Source organism: Alexandromys fortis, unplaced genomic scaffold (assembly GCF_014885135.2).
Source record: "Alexandromys fortis isolate MF-2015 unplaced genomic scaffold, M_Fortis_MF-2015_v1.1 scaffold_99, whole genome shotgun sequence".
NCBI lineage: Eukaryota > Metazoa > Chordata > Mammalia > Rodentia > Cricetidae > Alexandromys > Alexandromys fortis.
In genome coordinates, this window is record NW_026067982.1 from 6,843,807 (window position 1) to 6,859,988 (window position 16,182).

General features: G+C 43.5%; 1 protein-coding gene across 7 annotated transcripts; it reads right to left on the reverse strand.

Annotated features, from left to right (window-relative positions):
- Positions 1 to 998: 998 nt before the first annotated feature.
- On the reverse strand, positions 999 to 16,171 carry Zfp2 (ZFP2 zinc finger protein). 7 transcript variants are annotated; one of them, XM_050158501.1, is made up of 7 exons: positions 16,082 to 16,135; positions 14,165 to 14,252; positions 12,221 to 12,310; positions 10,963 to 11,088; positions 10,643 to 10,732; positions 7,870 to 7,940; positions 999 to 3,661 (listed from the first exon to the last, which is right to left on the reverse strand). In XM_050158501.1, exon 7 carries the CDS (start codon positions 3,586 to 3,588, stop codon positions 2,200 to 2,202), a length of 1,389 nt encoding a protein of 462 aa, XP_050014458.1. In that variant the 5' UTR covers positions 3,589 to 3,661; positions 7,870 to 7,940; positions 10,643 to 10,732; positions 10,963 to 11,088; positions 12,221 to 12,310; positions 14,165 to 14,252; positions 16,082 to 16,135; the 3' UTR covers positions 999 to 2,199. The 7 variants fall into 7 exon arrangements, with proteins under 7 accessions (XP_050014458.1, XP_050014456.1, XP_050014459.1 ...); XM_050158503.1 differs by having other exon boundaries at positions 3,586 to 3,661; positions 10,643 to 10,735; positions 16,082 to 16,150; XM_050158504.1 differs by having other exon boundaries at positions 3,594 to 3,661; positions 7,874 to 7,940; positions 10,643 to 10,735; positions 16,082 to 16,150.
- Positions 16,172 to 16,182: the final 11 nt, after the last annotated feature.

The following is a 16,182-nucleotide window of genomic DNA, read 5'->3' on the forward strand; positions in this document are numbered from 1 at the left end:
TGGGGCTAGTGAAAGTCACTAGGGAAAGAATACCTTATGGATTTCCTCCGTGTGTGTGTGTGTGTGTGTGTGTGTGTGTGTGTGTGTGTGTGTACCTCTAAATAGGACCTTTGGAGAATTAAAAAAATGCTAATGTTAATTTTTGTTTTCTGATTATATCTTGTAGGGGTAAAAGGTTCTTGTGCATACAGTTATGTACCAGAAAAGCCAGGAAAACACAGTTTCTTCAAAGGGAGGAGATATTTGGCTGTCCTGGAATGCTGGGGGAAAATGTAGTTTACAACCAAGTAATCCTTTGCAACCTCTTGAGCCAGGCTCCACCCATATTCCCCAAAATATGATGCCGGTTTTCCCCAAACATTGAGCATTATTTCTAGTCCATAAAATTCATCCTTATGAGTGATGTCATTTGTACAATCTAAGTGACTTCTATGTCTTAGTAGCCAGGTCGAATCCTGACCCCCACAGGCACTCCACCTTAGTCATTCTCCACAGACCTTAGCTTGAGCACTGTTTCTGAGTCAACAGGCCCCATCTTTACGGAAGAAGCCCTATGGACTTTGTTACACACTTCTATGTAAACATGTCTTAAGCTTTGTTGTACTCACAGGACTGAGTTGGTATTAGAAAACTTTTTTCCCCCAAAATCATGCTGCGTTTAAATATGGCTAAAATAAACGAACTGGTGTCAGACTCATAAGTTTTGGTCCAGCATTGGTGTTGAAGGGAGATGAGTGAAGTTTCATTCTTGTCTCTTCATGAACTATTTTCTGCCATCCAGAAAGCCTACAGTGACCCCCCCCCAATAACTATCTCACATCTAGGACTTAGTCAATATGCATTTAATAAATCAACTACTACCATGATCTATCTATAAACTACTCCTGTGGTGGTTCTGAGTGTGTTTTGAGTTGCAAAGGTTTTATTAATGTGCTGAATTCCTATGTCTATTAGCATCTTAGGGTTTCTATTGCTGTGATGAAACACTATGACCAGTAACTTGGAGAGGAAAGAGTTTATTTGGTTTACAGTTCCATATCACTGTTCATTACTGAAGAAAGTCAGGACAGAAACTCAAACAGGGCAGGAACCTGGAGGCAGGAGGGATGCAGAGGCCATGGAGAGGTACTGCCTGCTGGCTTGCTGAGCCTGGTTTCTTACAGAACCCAGGACTCTCAGCCCAGGGATGGTACCACCCACAATGGCTAGGTCCTACCCCATCAATCACTAATTAGGAAAATGCCCTACAAGCTTGCCTACAGCCCAATTTTATGGAGGAATTAATTGAGGTTCCCTCCTCTTAGATGAGTTTAGCTTATGTTAAGCTGACATAAAACTGTCCAGCACAATTAGTATTCAATCCACATGTCTTTGAATTTCCATGACAGTCTAGTAAGACACAAAGATATGCATTGATACTTAAGTATTTAAAGATTATATTTAAATCACATTTTCATATAAATACAATCAGCTTATTCAACAACAGTTTAATGACTATTAGTTGAGAATTCAAAACAGCATGCTGTGGCATTAAAATATGCACAGTTTATCTGCCACCCAATAGCAACTAGCCTACATTTTAGGAGATAAATCAATTCAGGGAAAGAGAAGAACTTGAAGGACAATAGGAGTTAGAGGTAGAGGAACATTCCAGAAAAACCACCATATGAAATAAAACCACCATATGAAATAAAAACGGGGGGAAAAAAAACAAACAGAAAAAAACCAACCACAAAAACTTCCCTGCATCTTGCTTTTGGACATTTTATCTAATACAGATCCCACAGGCCTTCTAAATTCCAACTCTCTCATTTACCACATAAGGACACTGTGACCGCATGAAAGTGGGTGACTTGTTTAAGTTAATGGGGGTTAGAACTATGCCAGACTTTTGGGCTGTCCAGTTAAGTACTACCACATTTTCTATCCAGTGTAAAAACTCTGTGAGGCCCAAATTAGAATTCCCAGTATGACACACTAGAGCTTATCTTCAGCTGAAGTCTTCCTCATTTGTGTATTAGATACAAGACTTTACCATCTGAATAAAAGTGTTCATAGCTTTCATATGGTTACTCTGGTATGCTATGCTGTACTTCAACTAAAAGGTTCCCACCTTAGTTATGGTTATTAAGCATCTACATTGATATGACATGATTATTATTAAAGAATTACTCAAGATGAAGGTGCCAGTGACAACTCTCATGTATGAGTCCTCTGATGTCTTGTAAGGTTTGTACTCCTACTGAAGGCCTTCCCACATTCATTACACTGATAGGGCTTCTCTCCTGTGTGGATCCTCTGGTGCACTATGAGGGATGAATTCTTAATGAACGCTTTCCCACACTGGTCACATTCATAGGGTTTTTCACCAGTGTGGATTCTTTGATGTTCAATAAGGTAGGCGCTTTGGCTGAAGGCCTTCCCGCATTCAGTGCACTCGTACGGTTTCTCTCCAGTGTGTATCACCTGATGGACAGTTAGGGATGACCTCCCCGTGAAATGCTTTCCACACACCATGCACTCGTAAGGCTTCTCACCAGTGTGAATTCTCCGGTGCTGAGTAAGAGAAGAATTCTTACTAAAAGCTTTCCCACACTGGTTACATTCGAAAGGTTTCACTCCAGAGTGAAGTCTCTGATGTTCTATAAGGTATGTGCTTTGACTAAAGGATTTGCCACATTTGTTACATTTGTAGGGTTTCTCTCCAGTGTGATTTCGCAGGTGCAGAGTGAGTGTCGAGCTTTTACTGAAGGCCTTTCCGCATTCGCTGCACTCATAGGGTTTTTCCCCGGTGTGACTTCTCTGATGCACAATAAGATGCATGCTCTGACTGAAGGCTTTTCCACACTCGCTGCATTCATAGGGCTTTTCTCCGGTGTGAGTCCTCTGATGCACTGTCAGATTCATGCTCTGTGTGAAAGCTTTCCCGCAGTCGCTACATTTGTAGGGCTTCTCCCCGGTATGAATCCTTTCATGTTGGACCAGGGATGAATTCTTACGAAAAGCTTTTCCACACTCTTTGCACTGATAGGGTTTCTCTCCAGTGTGCGTTCTTCGATGCACAGTGAGGTTCATGCTCTGACTGAAGGCTTTCCCACAGTCATCACATGTGTAGGGTTTTTCTCCGGTATGAGTCCTTTGGTGGACGGTGAGGGAGGAGCGTTCAATGAAGTGTTTGCCACACACGTTGCATTTATAGGGTTTCTCCCCAGTGTGGATCCTCTGATGCTTGAGCAGGGAGGAACTCTGGCTGAAGGTTTTCCTGCAAGCGTCACATTCATATATTTTCTTCCCTATAAACATTCTTGGAGATTTCATTAACTTGGAAGTCTGCTTGGAATCTTTTCCACGTGAATTCCAATTGCGAGGCCTTTTTGGCAAAGGAATGCCTTGTGCTGTGTTAAGCATTGAACCCTGAATGGAACAATTTTCAGTTTTATTACCATCACACACCCTCTTCTCATTAAAGGTTTCCTTTTGGGCCACTGCCACTTGGCCCAGATATCTTTCCTGCTGCCCCTCTAGCCGACAAGAGGGGTCCCAGACAGACCCTAAAGCTGAATGCCAGAAATCTTCCTTTTCCATCATGGCTCCATAGGGCAATTTTTCAATAATGTTGGACTTTAGAGTTTCTCTTTGGTTTCAAGTCTTGTTTCCCAGCCTGAAAAAAAGTAAATAATTTAAATGCATATTGATTTCTGTGCTGAGTGACTAGAAACCACACAAAGGGGACTACGAGAGCAAAGTTAGAATAACTTCAGCGTGGTTAAGAGATTTTGAAAATATTTTTACAATTCTTTAGCAAAATCAAAAGGTGAAGAGCAGCGTACTAGTCCACAGAAAACAGAAGAACCAATATAACCAGCTGAATAAATAGAGAGAAGGGAGCTCATCCAGCAGGGATGGATTCACAGTGAATGCAGAACTAAGGAAAATACACAGAAGGGACAGGCTGGAGAAAGCAGACCAGAACGATGTGCTAATTTCCATACTGACAGAATCCAGAGTTCCCTGGGAAGGGACTCTCAGTGAGGATTATCTAGGCTGGGCTGAACTGTGGAGGACCATTTTGATTACATTACCCAATGTGAGAAGGCTCATATGGGCCTTCTCTTGGGCTGGGGATCCTGTATAAGAGGGAGAGATACAAGCTGCCCACTACCCTGCATGCATTTCTGTTCTGACTGTAGAGACACAGCTCCTTCAGTCACCTTCCACTGTGACTTCTCCACCACAAATGGACTTTAACGTGAATCAGGAGTTAAATAAATACTTTCTCCCTTAAGTTGCTTTTCTCAGAGTATTTTATGACAGCAACAGAAAAGAAACTAAGACAGAAATTGGTGCCCAGAAGAGGGGCCTCTGAGGTGTAAACTTGACCATGTCATTCTTATGCTTTTGGACCCATCTGTGGCTAGAATGTGGAAGAGTTTGGTACTTTGGGCTAGAAAAGTCACTGAAGGCTGGAATCAGAGCTTAACTCATTCTGATGGGAGCTAACAAGACTGAGATAAACACAGCTAATAATGTTTCTTTGGATTTGAGCTTTCACAGACTTAAAAGAGGATAAAATAATCTGATAAGGAGTAAGACCCTAACTATGTGTAAACTACCCCTGGGGAGTACGGTCATCTGCAACATAAAGAACAGAACACTCTTAGCGGAGGTTGCTGTCTTAAAGGTTTTCTCCTTACCTTTAAGAAATGTTCCACTCACAGATATAACAGGCCTAAAGTGCCTTACACGTTCCTACATTTTCCCTGTGAAGTTGAGAACTGTGATGAGCGGAGCAAGATGAAGAGAGTCGGTTGAGCTGCTAGAGGAAACTGCAGAGAGGAAAGGACCAGGAGCCACTCAGTGAGGACAGAGGACAGGACACTGCAGCCTGAGAATCCATTTTAGGGCTGCTGATCAAAGTCAACAGAGCGGAGATCAACACTGGGTAAGTAAACTAAAGGCTTTGAAACAAGAAATGTAAGTAACAGAGCTTCTCCCTTCCAAGCTGACCTGCTTTAACAAAAAGAAAAATTTTAAGTCAAGCCGAAATTGCCACTGAAATACATGTCCCTAAGTAACTCTGGAGAGAGTATCTATCTAGTGGTATCAGCAGGAATATATGAGCTAGCAGCTGTCTCTTGCCCCAGGTCACTCTGGTCACATCCAGTTATCCAATTCACATTCTTTGAGAATATTTGAATTGTTACTCAGAAGTCACAAAAAGTCAGGGGAGGGGGATTCCATTAGCACAGACAGATGGCAACTCTGTAAAGAAGAGCCAGGAAAGGGAATGGTGATAGCTAATGTGGTTGTCGACTTTACTTCATAAGGCTACTTTCTTCATGCAAAGGGCAACACTTTGTCCTTACTTGTAGTGGGAATCTAGTAGAGTCATTGTATCTTGGATAAACATTAGAATGTAATAGTTTTCTTTCACTGTATCAAGGGTAACAGCAGAATGTATTAATATTTGCTGAAGGTACCTTGGAAAAATCATAGCAGAGAACAGTGATAGCTGTCTATGATTTATAGAGTTTGTTTTTCTGAAAGGCGTCTCCATCCATTGCCTGGCTTTAGTCACAGGACTATTGAGGCTCACTTGGAGGTCTTGCATTATTGGGTACTGCAAACACTACACAATAAGGGCCAAGGTTGCAGGCTGTGATGGTTTCCTTCAGAGAACATACAGAATAGATCGAAGGGGCTTTGGTATGAGGAACTTGTTGTACCCCAAACACAACCTTTGTGTACAATCAATAAATATGCTTCTGAATGGAGGTTCGAGGTTCAGTTCCCAGAAACTGTCCCTCCCTGCTGCCAGAGAGCCTAAAATGACATTCCATTGAATGTCTCACGCAACACAGAATAGATACTGGAATAGATAACTTATTCTGATTATGGGTTTGCCTTTCCTGCATGGACTGCTTCTGCCAAAGCTATCATCTGTAGACTGACAGAATGCTTTCTTCACTGCCATGTTGTTCCATATAGCATTGCTTCCAACCAAGGAACTCATTTCACAGCCAGAGAGGAGCAACAGTGGGCCCACGCCCGCTGATCTTATCCTGTTCTCCATCGTCCTGAAGATGGCCGAGAGAATGATAAGATACACTGAGAGTGCCCAGCCTGGACGACTGGGACAAGTTCTCCAGAAGATGACACATGCATTGAATCAGTGTCCAATATATGGTGTAGTTTCTCCCACAGCTAGGATCCACAGGTCCAGTAATCAAGGGGATGGAAATGGGAATAATTCTACTCTCTATCAATCCTACTGACTCCCCTCCCCATGGTTTTTTTTTTTTTTTTTTTTTTTTTTTTTTTTTTTTTTTTTTNTTTTTTTTTTTTTTTTTTTTTTTTTTTTTTTTTTTTTTTTTTTTTTTTTGCTTCCTGCTCTCATGACCTCAAGTTCTGCTGGCCTAGAGGTTTTAGTTCCAGATGAAGCAGCACTCCTGCTAGGAGATGCAAATATTCCATTGAACATGGTCTAAAAGAGGAATAAATGTTAGGAGGAGTGTTTGATCCAGATCACCAGGGAGAAATTGAATGGTTTCTCCACAACAGTGGTAAAGAAGATTATGTCTGGAATGTAGGAGATCCTTTAGGGCAACTCTTGGTGCTACCATGGTCTTATGAAGTCAATGGGAAACTACAACAGCTCAATCCAGGCAGGATGACAAAGGGTCCAGACTCTTGGGAATGAAAGTATGGGTCACTCCTCCAAGAAAAGAACCAAGACTTAAGACCTTCTGAGGTACCTGCTGGGGACAGAAGAAACACAGAATGGGTAGGAGAGGAAAGTAGCTATGAATACTATCTAAGGCCACGTGACAGAAAGAAATTCTAATTGACATGAGCGTTTCTGTCTTATTGTGTTAAGAACGAGTTTGTGTTGGGATGTAAAAACACAAAAACAAACAAAAGAATGAGTCTGTGCATATACACATATATATTAAGTGATATTTGTATTCCTGCTTTTTTTTAAATCATGTAATATCAACTAAGATAATATTAATGGTTATTGCATTTAAGTTATGAGACACTAAAAGACTAATCATTCCTCAGGGGACACTGCCACCTATAATCCATTCACAGTTGTACATGGAATAGTTATATCACGCTAGGTGGAATTATGACCTGGTTATTGCTTTCATTTGGAAATTAGCCATGACATAAGGAGATGTGATTGTGTGTCGGGATTACACGGGATGGCCTTGTGATGGCTAATCTTGGTTGTCAACTTGACTACATCTGTTTGGATTTTAATTATTACAGATGTACTCGAGTCAACCACTATTTTTTTAAAGTTTAATTTATTTATTATGTATACAGTATTCTGCCTGCCAAGTGTGCCTGCATGCTAGAAGAAGGTACCAGATCTCATTACAGATGGTTGTGAGCTACCGTGTGGTTGCGGGAATTGAACTCAGGACCTCTGGAAGAGCAGTCAGTGCTGTTAACCTCTGAGCCATCTCTCCAACCCCAATTTCAACCACTATTAGTTGTGTGACCTTGTGCAGGTTTCTTAACCTTTCTGTGTTTCAGTCTCCTTATCTGTTAGATGGTACGTGTACTATTTATGTAAGAAAAAGAGTTAAGCATTAATTTATTAACAGTTTAACAGAATATGCATTGTGTCAAATAGTATATATGCTTTAAAAATCACTGTTTATATATATTTCAAAAATCAACTGAGAAAAAGAACAAAGTATTTGCTATTCTGCAAAGTGCTAACAGTTTTAAACTCAAATTATTTTAATACTATACAAAACTAATTAAGGTTAAATACATTCCTTATTAGATGTATATGCCTATCTTAAATGCAAATTCTCAGGACTTAATTCATAAGAAAAAGTAAAACAAAAAGATTACCTACAAACTTTAACAACTGGCCTAGGAGATCCTCCCAGGGACACAGGAAGCCAAAAGACAATGCGCCAGGCCTGCAAAAGTCAGGAAAGACCCATGTGACTTGAGAACTGAACACGGCCATTACTACACATTTACAGAAAGTCAGACATCTACCTGCTAACATGACACTACGTAACCGCTGACAGTGATACGTAAGGCAATCTGGAAAGAGCAAAGTCTACACAACGCAACATTGTTTCCCGGGCTCCACTTTCCTAGCTCCCCAGTTTCTCCTCTACAGGATCATACAGATCCATTCCCATGAAGAACACAGTGGAGGTGCTCTTCTGTTCTTCCTTCCCTTCCATCTAACCCTGATGAAGTGTCAGGCTGTATTTGCTTCTGCATTCTTCCTCACAGAGCACAGCACATGCCCCTTAGCACTGGGTCACAGGGGCTTCTTGATCACTCAGTTTATAAAGTAAGAAAGGATAAAACCATAGGTATTTATCCTTTCTTATCAATACTGCTGTATTCCTTTTTCCTTGAGCCAGCTCCCTCCTCAACCCCAGGCATGCATCTGTAACCTGTGTGAGAACATCTCTGACTTTTTGGTTCTATCTTGACAATTCTCCAATTTCCACTGGTAAGAATTCTACAGATATGGTTACAATTCTCATACCCACATTTGTACCTGACTTTAAAAGTTCTACTAATGTCACCCAATATTATTCAATACTCAACAAATATTATCAAGCATTTTCTGGGTAGGCATATAATGAAATGTCAGCACAGTGATGACAGTTGAGTGAGCCTGCGTGCCAGCAGGCAGACAGACGCCCAGGAAGACAAGTGAATAGTGTGTGCATTCCAATCATAAACATGTGAAGACAAAGAAGTAGAGTAGGAAACCATTACCAAAAGCATGGGGCTGGGGATGAAGCTTAGTGATAAAGCCCTTGCTTACGGGTGAGAGGTGGGGCTTGATCTCTAGCACCACAAAGAAACATTTCCATCCAGCGCCTTGATCACCTCACCAAGAACACAGTGTAATACCAACACAGCCCAGTAGCCAGAACTTTCCTGCTTAGCCTTAGCCACTTATGCACGGCCCCAACCAAGGTATTCACTGAATGTGTTTGTTGATAACGTCCTTTTATCTATGCCTATAAAAGTTATAAAAGTTCTTTTTTCTTCAGAAAGTGCATTCAGGGTAACTTGCATGCCACGACTCAGCGCAACTGTTTTCCTGTTCCCTTGACAAACTGTCAGATTACAGACGGAGAGAGCCTGGGAGTCAGATAACAGACAGTCTCTCCTCAGCTTCCCTGGTGCTTTTATTAATTTTGAAAGTGTGAACCCACAGAACAGTGACGACATCTGACCCTCACCCAGATTCTCTGGCTGCAGATACTTGGGCCACATTTATTCTGTTTCTCTGTGTTAGATACCCATACTGGCTTTGCTAGATCACTTCTTAGCTCACTGGATGACATGCTACCCCTGAGCACCCAGCATCTACTCCTGAGGGCATTTCCCAATAAATAACATGATACTTATATTGGTTAGACATCACCATCAATACAGTAACACATTCTTTTGTTTTTGAAAAGACAGGTGTCTCTATTACTCTCTACGTTCTTTTCTGACAGGGTCTCTCACTGAACCTAGAGCTCACCAATTTAGCTAGGCCAGTGAACTCCAGAGATCTTCCTTTCTCTGCTTCCTTAGTGCTGGATTACAGGTGTGAGCAGTCTGTAATCTATAGGCCTGGTTTCAATGTGGGCACTGGGGGTTGAACTCGGCTTCTCATGCTTAAAGCACATCACCATTTGAGCCATCTCTAGGTCCCTTGCTCACTCTTTAGCTTAAAAAAAAAGTACATTTTAAAACAATGGGGTTGGAATTACGGGAAAAGCAAGATGTAAACGGTGTTTTCTGCAGAGAAAAGTCAGTGATAACGTCCCAAAGAGACCGTGTGGCTGTGACAGGGACTGACGAAGGCATGAAGCACTTAAGAGCTGCATGGCAGGGAATGAATGGAGGGAGGACACAGATGGGGTATTTTGGAGTGATAAATGGAATATGTAAGATGCAAAGCTGCTAGAAATGCAAACAAAACTACAGTCATTTCTCACTTTTAAAAATATGCAAACTAGGGGGCTGGAGAGATGGCTCAGTGGTTAAGAGCATTGTCTGCTCTTCCAAAGGTCCTGAGTTCGATTCCCAGCAACCACATGGTGGCTCACAACCACCTGTAATGGGGTCTGGTGCCCTCTTCTGGCTTGCAGGCATACACACAGATGGAATATTGTATACACAATAAATAAATATTTAAAAAAATATGCAAACTATTCAAAATGCCTATTTAGGCAGCCAGAAAAAAAAAGCTCTCAAATGTTTACATAAACAAGGGGAAGAAGCTAGGAATTTGGTTAGGTCTGGGAACAAAGAGAGTAAAAGGGGATGTCTCAGTTGGTGACGGATTTAACTGAACACAGATGAAGACAGAGAGGAAACAGTCGTTGCAAACATTTCCGAATGCACAGAGGTTCCAGGCAACGCATGAATGCTGCAGGTGCAGTGATCAAGCCTCACGATGCACCCACCCCTCCTCCAAGACCAGGACATAGATATGGCGACAGAGGATGAGTCTCAACAGCACGGTGGCACTGTCCTCATACAGTACACACCTGTGGGAGCGGGTCCCTCCAGAGACCCCAAGATCCCTCTTACACGTCCTCTTAGTAAGACACCCATGTTACATTACAAGTCTCTGCACCCTGACACTTACCCAGAAAGATGCAACCTGGGAGTTCTCTTTTTCTCAGGCTCAGTACTTGTTCCGGCTCAGAGATCACATCTGGTACGGAAAGTTGATGTCCTGCTTGGGAGGAAAGAAACCCAGTTTGGGTACCGAACTTAGTCAACACCCAGCCCCGAACAGTTCTGATTTCCTCCATTTCCATTTTTCCGTTCTCTACAGACTTCTCACGTAGGGACTATCCTAAACAATGCCCCACGGGAGCTGGGGTTTCAAGTCAAACCCATGAATTCCATATGGCGGACGGCTAAAGGGCAAAGGTCAAGTTGCAAGGGCAGGGGGGTTCTCACCCAGGAGACCAGGTTCCTGCTGTTCTCCAGCACCAGTCTGCCATACAGGTTCCTCTGCACAGAATCTAGCTGCATCCACTCCGCCCAAGTGAAGTCCACAGACACATCCTTGAATGTCACTGAGTCCTGAAACCACAGATTCCTCCTTAACAGGGGATTTTTGCCAATAAGGCCTTGAAAAAAGACCAAGCAGGGCCGGAAGAAACACGGCATCGGGGTGTGTGAGGAAAACATAACTACATTCCGATGAAAACCAAACAGGTGCAGCAAACAACAGATGTGAGAGCCAGAAAAAATAACACAGGGAGTGGATTGGGAACTGCTGCAGTTTCCTGTCTGTGGTAAAATACTCTGACAAAAGCAACTTGAAAGAGAAAGAGTTAGCTTTGGCTCACAGTTCAAAGGTGCAAACCATCACCCTGCAAAAGTCAAGGTAGCAGGAGCAAGAAGCAGCTGGTCACATGACATCCACAATCAGGAAGCAGAGAGGGATGCTGGTCACATGACATCCACATTCAGGAAGCAGAGAAGAGATGAAAGCACGGCAGAGCTCAGCTGGTCACATGATATCCACATTGGGAAGCAGAGAGGGATGAATGCTGAGGCTCAGGCTCCTCCTAACCATGTCCACAGCCCAGGGTCCCAGACAGGGGATGGTGCCACTCACTATGGGAAAATCTTCTTGTCTCAACCCAATCAAGATGGCATGCCCCCAAACCCATCTCCCAGGGGATTCCAGATTCTGGCAAGGTGACAATTAACACTGACCATCTCAGGAAATAAGACAGGAAAAGAAGGTCCATAGGAGTGCTACGGTTTGGCTCCTGAAGTGGTTTGACCCCAAAGGCTCAAGTGTTAGAAGCCTGGTCTCCCAGTGACAATGTGTAAGAGGTTGTGGGAGGGCTGGGGAGATGGAGCAGTGGCTAAGGGTGAGTGACGCAAACAAGCAGAGCTGAGTTCAGACCCTCCTCTGAGGCATCTTGAGATGGCAGACTCCCTCCTCACCACACCCTTGCCCCTTTCCTAGGTTTTTCTGACTTCGGGTAGTCCATAAGCCCTATAAACACCAATCCATCTTTCCTTGGACTTGGGCTCCTTCCCCAGCCTTTGAGTACCACTGAGAACTCCAGTGTCAGATGAGCACAGAGGTGAAGGACACTGAAGGGGCCCAATGCTCTAATACTCCAATACATCTGTCCTTTGTAATGAAGTCCATTCACATCATGGGAGTAAAAGACGTCAGACAATGATGTCTCACCTGAGCTCCCAATGGCAGAGGCCAAACAGCCATTGCCTTCCTCCTTCCTGTGGGGCCTTCCTAGAGAATGTGCAGTCTCTAGAGGTGGATCTGGGGGAGGGAAAGGAAGCCATGAGAGACACTCCTGTGGCAAAATAAAATACCTACAAATAAATAAGAAGGGTGAGGTATCAGCATAAGTACAATTAAATAGTTTACCTATAAACTTTGCTTCGTTAAGCTTCCATAGGTATATAGACAGAAACGAATATTCATTGGTAGGTTGGCTCAGGATTCTAAGCTATTACTTCCTTGACCTGAATCTACACACCTAACACATTCCTAGACAATATATGCACCACAATGACAATATTTTAAAGTTAATTATAGAAAAGCGATTAGTTAATCATGTTGTAAAACATCCTTTTTAAAAAAGATTTATTTATGTTCTGTGTCCCATGTCCCTGTCTGGTGTGGAGAAGGTGGGAGATGTACCTGATCCCCAGGAACTGTCACCTGTGAGTGCTGGGAACCAGAGCTGGGTTCTCTACAAGAGCAGCAAGGGCTCTTCACTGCTAAGTCACCTCTCCAGCCTTAGAAAAAACAAATTTAAGGGGTCCTAGTGAAGGCAAACACCAGATATTTTCAGCTCTGTACGTGGGTTTTAATGAAGCAGGAGTCCTGTAGTGGCTACCAGACACCGTGAAGTGGAGTCAGGCATAGAGGTTAGTTATCAGGTAGAAGAAGAAAGTCAAACAATCTTTTAAGCTTCTGCAGCACAAAACTTACATTAGCTTATTTTTAAATTAGCAAGGAATTTTCATTTTTTTCAGTTGTTTGTACAGGTTTGAGTGTGTGGTGTATCCAAACATATGTGTGGTACATTCACACACGTGTGGTCTATTCACAGCGTACATCCATGTTTGTGTATGCATATGTGTGTGCGGTGTATTCACACATATATGGGTGTGTATGTATGTAGGTGTCAGAGGAGGACTTCTGGTGGCTTTACTACTCTCTGCCTATTTCCTGGAGTCAGAGTATCTGAATCTGGAGTTTGGCTGGTGGACAGCAAACTCCAGCAATCCTCCTGCCTCTGTGACTCACCTCCCCTGCACTGGGGTTCCACACTTCTCTAAAGCCACACCTAGATTCATACATGGGCGTTGCCATCTGAATTCAAGTCCTCATGCTTGCACAGGAGGCACGGAAAAAATGTGGTGGTATTTTGTTTGTGACCTAACAAATAAAGCTTGCCTGAAGATCAGAATGTGGAGCTAGCCACACTAGTTAGCCATAGAGGCCAGGCAGTGGTGGCATACACCTTTAAGCCTTTAAGCCTTTAAGCCTTTAAGCCCTACACTCAGAAGACAGGTGAAGATGGATCTCTTCAAGTTCAAGGCCACCCTAGGCTATGCGAGATTTAATCAATCTAAAAGAGAAATAAAGCTCACACCTCTGATCCTGGCACTTAGGATCACATGCCTTTAATCCCAGCACTTGGGAGGTGGAGACAAGGGACAGGTGACTGGGGGAAGAGAAGAATATAAGGCAGGAGGACACGGGAGCTCATGGCATTCAGGCTGAGGATTCCTAGAGACAGGATTGCCCACTTGGTCTGAGGATTCGGCAGAACTAAGAACTTTCAACATTTACCCCTATATCTAACTCAGGATTTTTGTTATTAAGACCAATTAGAAATCGTGCTACATTTTGATCCACCCAGGCATCTCTCAGTCCTCTTCCCCTTTCATTTTAAATGGCTTTAATGAGAACTCAATTGTCTTAGTTAGGGTCACTACTATTGTGCTGACACCATGACCAAAACTTGAGGAGGAAAGGGTTTATTTGGCTTACACTTCCTTATCCCTGTTCATTATTGAAGAAAGTTAAGACCAACAGGACAGGAACCTGGATGCAGGAGGTGGTGCAGAGGCCATGGAAGAATAATGTTTATTGGTTTACCCATTGTGGCTTGTTCTGTCTGCCTAAAGTCAGGTCTTATGGAGGCATTTTCTCAACTGAGGCTCATTCTTTTTTGGATAACTCCAACCTGTGTCAAGGTGACAGAAAACCAGTCAGCTCAATAGTATTACTGAAGGCCCTCTGACACATTAACTATCTCGTCAACATCTACTGTGAGAAGAACAGCATGCCAAGTCAGAGGGAGTACAGCCGTAAATACAACAGGCAAAGTCTCCACCTTCATGGATATTACAGACCAACAGGGAAGAACAATGGAACAAATCCAAATGCTACTACACACACACACACACACACACACACACACACACACTATAAAGAACTATAAATGAACATCTTTATGATGTGATGAAAAGGAAGGTCTCTCTAGTTATTGCAAACACAACAGAGGTTGAGGAGGGAGGCGGCCCTGGGCATGGCTCAGTGGATGCGGCATTTACTGCGCCGTGAGGACGAGGGTACAAGCAAGAAGATGAAATGCCTGTGGGCTTGAAGGAAGACCAAGGATGAGTCCCAACACTGACTTCAGGTCTTCATGTGGATTTGGACACATGTACACCCTGTACCCATACACACATGCATACACACATATGAAAATGCAAAAAGAAGACAGGGGAGCTTTATATGACTATAGGAATACGCAACTTTTATGTATATTCATGAAATCTGTTTGTTCATAACAGATGTAAAAGTTATGAATAAAAAAGGCTGGAGTTTAGCTCTGGGATATTTTTTTGAGACAGGACCTCACTATGTAGCCTTGGCTAGCCCAGAACTCTATGTAGAGCAGGATGGTCTCAAATGAATCCCCCTGTTCTATGGGATTAAGGGCATATACCACCACATCTGGCCTGCACCAAGGCTTAAGAGAATACTAACACTTCACGTTGGTTGGGGCCGTCAGTCTCTCTTATCAGTGCAACCATTTTTATAAATTGCTACTTTCTGTAAAGAACAAGACAGGAGGTGTTCAAAGGTCTTATGTAAGATTGGCCTGGAAATTTTACTTGAAGATTGATGGAAAGAGGCAATCCAAAAAGAATGACATAAACTGTACCATTTACAGTATTTACAGATACTCTGTACCATTTACAGTATTAAAATAGAAAAACACAAAGGTCCAAAGAGAGAATTAGATTCGGCAACGTTCTGTCTTACTTTTCCTCCCATTCATTAAAATGACAATATTAACTGCCCTTAAACATTAATGTTTTAAGTTCATTCTCTATCTTCACTGGGTGGTGGCACCATGGATTAAAAGTACTTCAAGCGTCTTATAAGATGCATTTTGTAACTCCGTTTGTAAAGGCGAATGGAGGAAGGTCACCAACATTCCTATTTTTATAAGTAAAATGTTTCTATTTATACATATACACGTTTACGCAATACAACACATGGGTTTTGGACAGATTTCGAATGACTTTGCCCGTGGATTTTCTAGTAGACCAATAGTGAACTTAGAATTCTGGAGAGCACATTCTCTCTTAGCCAGGACCCACTCTGCGCCTTTCCTTTGCTTCTGCAGGCAGAGGGCGGATGCCCAGCAGAGGTGCACACAAAGGCCGAAGACCCCCGACTGCGGCCCCGCGTCCTCCCCGCCTTCCGAGAGGGGGTGCCCCACGCATTCGCGGCGCGAACCGGGCCAGGGCTGCCCGGCTAGGTAGAGCTCCTGAGCGAGCCGATGGGGTACTGCAGGGGCCGAGCGGGGGTCTCGGTCCCGGTATCGTCTGCGGCCTGGCGCCCGCGTGAGCAGCGCACCTGCGACTCCCGCGGTGTGCGTGGAGGACCGCGCACTGCACAGCCCAGCCGGCCCCGCCCTCGGGCCACAGCCCCGGGCTCCCAGTGGGAACGCCCCCGCCTCCCCGCTCGCAGACCACCAGCCCGAGGCTCCGCACTCACCCCAGTCACGGAAGAAACAGAGGCTGGCCGCTCACGCAGCCACGCCGGGCGCGCTGGACTACATTTCCCACAGGCCATGGGCATCGACAAAGTGACCCACG